This window comes from Cibotium barometz, chromosome 23 (assembly GCF_041138505.1).
Source record: "Cibotium barometz isolate CiBa-2024 chromosome 23, ASM4113850v1, whole genome shotgun sequence".
Taxonomy (NCBI): Eukaryota; Viridiplantae; Streptophyta; class Polypodiopsida; order Cyatheales; family Cibotiaceae; genus Cibotium; species Cibotium barometz.
In genome coordinates this window covers 17,748,968-17,756,336 of record NC_141068.1, presented here as the reverse complement: position 1 = coordinate 17,756,336, position 7,369 = coordinate 17,748,968, and the positions used below count along the sequence as shown (strand labels likewise).

The 7,369-nt window shown below is 36.8% G+C and overlaps 1 protein-coding gene across 1 annotated transcript; it reads right to left on the bottom strand.

Annotated features, from left to right (window-relative positions):
- Positions 1-574: 574 nt before the first annotated feature.
- On the bottom strand, positions 575-1,018 carry LOC147625691 (ferredoxin-thioredoxin reductase, variable chain-like). Its single transcript, XM_086817719.1, has one exon. The coding sequence runs from the start codon at positions 1,016-1,018 to the stop codon at positions 575-577; it is 444 nt and encodes a 147-aa protein (XP_086673845.1).
- Between the last annotated feature and the right edge of the window lie 6,351 nt (positions 1,019-7,369).

The following is a 7,369-nucleotide window of genomic DNA, read 5'->3' as shown; positions in this document are numbered from 1 at the left end:
CGTTTGTGCATAGTTCTCCCAAACGACAAAAACACCAAACATGATAATAGCATAATGAAATTCTGCACAGATGTGATAAATCCATTGCTTGCTTGTAGCCAAAAAAAAGGTTCCATTACAGTGTTCTTTATTTTCATACATCATCCATAGAGCTAAATGTGGAGGGCTCTAACACAAAAACATTTAAGTCCAAAAGAGAGACAACCTAGGTTAGCAGTTTACAATCATACAATTCCTCATATTCTGAATTTCCGGGTACTTTTGATAAATACAAACCCGAAATCTTCACTGATTCATAAACATACATGCAGACTTTCCAATGACCTAACCTCGTGATAACCTCATCACCGCCATTGCCATGCAGACTCTATCGATCATGGGCAAGGCTGCAGACCACCTAATCACCATACGGCCATGGACTCAACCCACATAGCCGCCACCGAGGCAATGGCTCCAGACTACATAAAATCATCATGGTCAAAACCACCACGGCCGCTACATACAACCTAAAAACCATTGTAGCCACGACCTCTTCAGATAACCACATCACGACCACGGCCATGGCGTAAGACCTTCAGATAACCTCGAATTCACCCTCCTTCAAATGAGCAAAGAATTTCACCTGCTTGCCCTCTATGTCTAGAACGAACTGAACCTTGTAAGGAAGGTTAGCAGAGATAGGCTTACCCTTCCAGCTCTTGAGCACATCCTTAATCTCCCCTTCGCAACCTGCGAGGTCAAATTCTGGCTTCTTCGGCACATGGAAAACCCTAAGCGGCTCGGAGACTCTGATTCTGGATCCAACGGCTGGGGTGCGATCTTTCTGGCCCTCGGTGGAAGGGATGCCGTCGAGCTCGACTGCGATCTCGCAGACAAATGCATAGTTGGGGCGGGCGGGGGGACCCTTTCGAAGAGAGAGGGGGGGTGGCCGCAGCCGACATGAAGGGCAGAAGCGGGATACTAGAGGGGAGGCAGCGGCAATGGTGGTGTGCCAGGGTAACGAGATAGCAGAGGGCATGGTGGGTAGATTGATGGAGCGGTCCTATGCAAAGAGTGGGGAGATTAGCTGAAATGCTGAAGAGTAGTCCTTGTGGATAGATGAGGCAGATGATGAGGTCCAGAAGACTTCCCTCCCTTTTAGTGGATTTTATATAAAAACTCCATTAAAACAAAAACCAGAAAATCCCTTCCAAGAAAAGTCAAATAACATAGAACATATCTTTTCTCAATAGATCATAAACCTTATCTTTGAAAATTTACATAACTAATATACTCCAAATCTTGATTTTTTTTAGAAAAATGAGAAAATATTTCTTATTAATAAAAGATAGAATTCTCATCATCCATTGCATGTAATTTGCAATTTACCTGTCGCGACAACAAGCTCATGTGTACACCAAAAGTGGCACACTTCCTTGCAAACAACCAATGGACCTATGAGAACATCCAGGGGGCACAACAATACTCAAATGCACATTAACTACTCCATGTTAGGTCATGGGAAAGTTGAGTTGTAGAGAAAAGGGGAGGGAGCAGAACGTTAATGGCACCTTATGCCATTATGCTCTATGTGCAATTAACACCTTTAAAGCTTGAACTTACTACCCATTAGGTGGGGTCCTATTAGCATTGGAAAAGAGACTGCCTAACAGAGCCCTTCAATGGGACTATGCGAACAAAAAATATGTAAATACCATTTAAGTTGTTTACACACTCACCTTGATTCCTCACGTAGTTAAAGAATTTAATATCAAGTGGAAGTTTACTCAGCATGAAACATCAATAAATCTTAATGATCTTATCGATAAATCAATATGAATTCTAAAAAAAATGTTAATGTAAACACAAACTTTTGCTCGATCGATTGAACTTTGCCAATCCCTAGGTTGGAGTGAACACGATAAAGAAGCTCTTAACATTGGTGTCGTAGTGTGAGGGGTGTTGGAGAATGCATAGGCAGAAGCATAAGTTGAACGAGAGAGAGAGAGTAGAGAGAGCTTGTGGACAAGATCACCTTTTATAATAGCAACCAGCTTTACAATGGCAATAGCCCCAGCAAGAGATGTTGAACAATGTGCAAGGAAATGGATGAGAAAGTGAATAATGGAGAAGCTCCTTATATGGTGAGGATGTGAACATGGCCGATTGCTCTGAAACAGGCCGCTCACAACTCATAAAACAAGGAGAAAATACATAAATGCCCAATAAATAGGCACAGTCCAAATACACTGAGATGCACTAATTCTAACACCCCCTCTGCAGCTCAGAATGTGCAAGAGTCTGAACAAGATAAGTTGATGAAGATGCAACCATGGATCCTTGAGCACCACGAATACTGGAATCACCTCGGAGAGAGCACCTGCCAGCTTGTTTCCTTGAAAAAAAATGCCACCACGAACAGCAAGGAACTTTTCTTGGCTACAAACTCCCATACAAGTGTGCAATGAACTCCAAGATAGATGATAAGCTACTGGACAAACCATGCCCATAATCCCCCAACAGTGGATGGAAAACACATCACGTCCCAAAAGCCTTGAATAATGAACTCGGAACAGATCCAGTTCATAATCTCTATTACATCAAAGATAACCATGTCCTGCCAGATGTCTAATGCTTGGAACTTCGAATCACGGTTCCCATGCACCTAAGTGGAGCTGCCATTAACCCCCTCTCTCCCGTCCACAAGCCTCCTCTGGCTGGAAGCACATGGAGGGAATTGCATGTATACTAGAGAAGTACACCATCTGGGTCCGCCTGAGCCAGAAGCGCCGTGGGAGCTCTAGATGTGTTACTAGAGGAATTTGTATCAATGTCGTTTTCCATGTCTTTTCCCTTTTTCTGAGATGAAGACTTGCCCTTGGTCTTGTCCTTCTTCTTGGACAAACAATCCCTGTTTTCAGATACATAAGTCTCACAAGATTTAACTTGTTTTTCATCTCTTAGAAATAAGTAGTCTAATGAGATACTAAAGGTATTTGGTATGGCTGAGTGTAAATTGATTAGCAAAGTTATATGTAAAAGATGTTTCTCCATTGGTGGATAAGTCACTATATTTCATTATATAGAAGTTTCATGGGGAGTTTAATCTTCTTACAAAGCATTGGTTTTGTAGTTAATGTGTTAACTTCTCTACTAATTTTTGATATATATCCTATTGTTCAAGGTATTTACTTGATAATTTTGATATCTATCCTCTTGTTTAAGGTAATTTCACTTGGAAATATGTTCTTAGGTATTTTTTTAAAAGAACGCTCTTGATGTTCATGATTTCAATGGATTTTCTTCTTGTTGGCTTTATCAATCTTTAGTTATTTTGTCAAGTTGAGTAGATGATGGAGAGTCAAATATACTTGTAAACTCCAATATTTAGTCTTGTTTGTTTGAAGTCACATACTTTTTTTTTCTTGGTCGCATTTTTCCTAATTTTTTATGAAGTCAAAAAAGACTTAAATTAGCCAAAACAAGCTTAAAATCACACAATTAAAGGAAAAAATAAGAAAATATCATTTCAAAAATAATAGAATAAAACACGATGTAAATTTGGGTAATTTTAATTTAGACTTATTTAGAAAAGCAAAAACTTCAAGGATCAATTAAAGTTTTTTTAAGACAAAATATTACAAAAAGAGGATTACTACACAAAAAAAGACGTCATGGAACTAGATCCGGATACATATAGTAATATTGCTAAGGGTGGAACATTGATTTCCACACCCCCTCTCTAATTCCCATGTGTAGGTGGTGTGAACTATTTCTCTAGCCCAATGTTGAGTGAACAAAGATGTTATTCCAAAAGACCTCACAAGAGTCATATTTTCATAAGTCACTATTTTTCAAGCAGTAGACTATTTCAACCTTGCCATCAATGATTAACTCACACACAAAGTGTTACTAAATCTCAATGTATTTTTTGCACACATAGAAAATGAGATTTTATTCACTACAACGTTTTTGTAGTCACTCTATGTAGTTATGAGTGTGACAATATAGCTCTGTTTTGGCTACTCCTATTTCACATCTTTGAAAATTTTATGCAGTTAGATTGCTACAACTGAAAGCATTTGTAATTTGTCTCATTATAGATGAAAGAGTCAGAAGAGCAAAAAAATAATTCTTATTTATAAGATAACTCCACATCCAAGAGAAAAATAGTAACCTCTTATTAATGTCTTACTAATATAATGTCCTACTACCTAGTTTAAGTTTTAATGTCTTACTCAAAGTATAGGTAATGCCATACTCTCATTTGTATCTCTCATTAATGTCCTACTAATACAATGTCATTTCAATGTCTTGCTCAAGGTATAGGTGATGCCATACTCTCATTTATATCTTTGATTTTTTTCAATAGTCACATGTCAATAGTCACATCTCCATATGGTTCTCAACAAGAAGATTACAATAAAGTAATACCTTAAACAAGAGAATTGATATCAAAAACACCATGAAAATACCTTGAATAAGAGAATTAATATTAAAAATATTAATTAAATACCTTGAAAAAAAAAGATTGATATAAAAAATATCAAGTAAATACCTTAAACTAGAGGATTAATATAAAAATTATCAAGTAAATACCTTGAACTAGAGGATTGATACCAAAAATATTAAGTAAATACCTTGAATAAGAGAATTGATATCAAAAATATCAAGTAAATATCTTAAACAAGATGATTGATATTGAAAATATCAAGTAAACTAAGAGAATTAATACCAAAATATTAACTAAATATTAGATCACACAGAATGAAGTGATGTACTCACACGCACACAATGCTCAAAGACAAGAACACAAGGATATAGAGTGTAAGATAGATTAGCAAGGTCAAAGGAAAGAGATGAAGCTCTTTACAAGGACAAAAAGAAAGTACAAATGAGAAAGCAACCCTAAGATGAAGATGAAGATGAGATTAATTATATATTAGCTAACCCTAAGATGCACATTCACACCTGGATGGCCATGAAAAAAAAAACCCTAAGCTAAAACTGAGATTGCTTATATACTAGCCAGCCTTAAGGTACCCATTCACACCTAGATGGCCATGGAAAAAAACCCAATGGGATAAAAAATCCCATCACATAAGCACATGAAAAAAAAAAACCCTAAGCTAAAACTGAGATTGCTTATATACTAGCCAGCCTTAAGGTACCCATTCACACCTAGATGGCCATGGAAAAAAACCCAATGGGATAAAAAATCCCATGACATAAGCACATGTCCTCATAATGTAGTACTACCATATATCTAATAAACCCTCCTATAGTACAAATGTGAGGTTTACAAAGATTGCATATCAATGATGAAATAGAAGAGACCCAAAGCTTTTCGAAAGGCCTTAAAGTCTTTCGTGATAAAGCTTTAGTGAAAAGACCTGCCACATGGTTATGTGTACTGTAATAGATCAAATTAATCTCTCTTGCATGGAGCCTCTCTCAGATATAGTGGTAATGCACTTTAATGTGCTTGGTCTTAGCATGAAAGACAAGATTCTTTGTCATTACACTCTCACGAGACCTTATGTACTTCTTGAAGAAATAATTAAAAACTCACAAATACATCAAAGATTAAAGCATAGACTTGAATCAAATTGGTATGATAGAGCATAGCATAGCATAAAACCAAAGAAATAGAGCAACATCACCATCCACACATTATTGGATGCAATCTTCCCCTCCATGCGTGTAGCTCCACTTCCATGACATGAGTATTTTGAGAATTGTATTCAATAAATAGTCCAAAGAGCTATTAATAGTTATGTGTACAAAATTAAGCTTACTTTTTCAATTTACAAAAATAGCTCAAACACTAGAGCTTGTTCACACACACTGTGTAAATAATCAAAACTCTTCTAACTTATATACTAGAGATATAGTAACACCATGCACAAGCGTATATAAATAATATGTACAATCATTTAACACATGACCAATAAAATAATATGTACAATCATTTAACATGTGACCAATAAAATAATACAAAATAATAATATTCCAAGAGATGATATAGACAAGATCCTCTATGTGTGACATGTATAGTGCTAATCACCTATCTCACAAATGTAAACACATTGGTTGTTTTAATTAATTACCCTTCTCTATAGTTAATCTCAATATGAAACGTTGATAGACATAAACACAACATACAGTTATCACTTGTTTCACTACGATGAGAGTATCATTATATGCATCATCTAGTATGGCATGTATTACCACTTGTTATACTTTCATTAGCATGGCATACCACTTGTTACACTTCAATTAACATGGCATATCAATTCCATAAACCACTTGTTACGCTTCAATCGTGTGCAATTGTCTTGAATAGTCCACTTGTTTCACTTTGACCACAATACAATTGTCAAGCACGGCACTCCCTGTTACACCTCAACAACATACACCCGTCAGGCATTATCTCAAGTTATACCAATAACACTAGGTAACTAGTATTTAATGCGAGGTCACCCTTGATACCAATTCACTAAGATGGCACACTAGTGTCCAAGCGTCCCCGTACAACTAAAGGGTATACATTTTGTAATAGCTCTGACTATCAATGAGAATAGGAGTTAGGGTGTCTAAGGAACACACAGATCCTCCATCAATCTTCTCAACTATATACATTCAACTATCACAATGAATTCTACTCTGTATCCATCTTCACAGGATGATTTTCCACTGTTGATTACTTCTCTACAATAGTTAGTTTTTGACAATTCTTGATATATTTTTAGGTTTTTTATGCTTTTCATCATTTCCAATGAAGCTAGTGATTGTATACTTGAGTGAGAAGAGCTATGTTACATATACACACATGGACTAGGATTCAAGGCTTATCGGCATACTCAATGGTTAAGGATGGAGAATCGTTTATCCATCCACGACAAAAGCCTGGATGCCACCGTAGTATGCTTGATCAATCAATGTCTTTTCAGTTCTTAGCTTACAAGTTGGTCTTGTAGTCTGGCACACATAAGTGTTATGAGATCATAGTGATCTTGTTTTAGATCTAGGGTCGTTTCTCGACGGTGCCACAAAATTATGTGTATAATTCTCTTTAGGATTTGGCACCATAGGTGGCTCTTCTACGATGGGAACAAGAATGGGTAGGGCCACTGCACATGGCTAAGTTGTTGAAACTCAAAGTCCACAAAGTCTTTACACTTTTTTGAAGGTGGTGTCTACACAAGAGTCGAGATGGAAGCCACTACTCTCCATTCCTACTTAAGCTTTGGAGTTGGCATCTTTGGGTCTCTACACACACTTAGATTTGAGATTTGAGGGTGGGTTATCTAGGATTCTGAGACCCAATTTTATGTGATTTTGTCACCCAAATGTGAGATTTTTTTGGTAGAATCCTTGTGCTTGTAGC

What these genes read in the sequence shown, in the direction of transcription:
- LOC147625691 (XM_086817719.1), bottom strand. Translation starts at nt 1,018, where the DNA reads ATGCCCTCTGCTATCTCGTTACCCTGGCACACCACCATTGCCGCTGCC.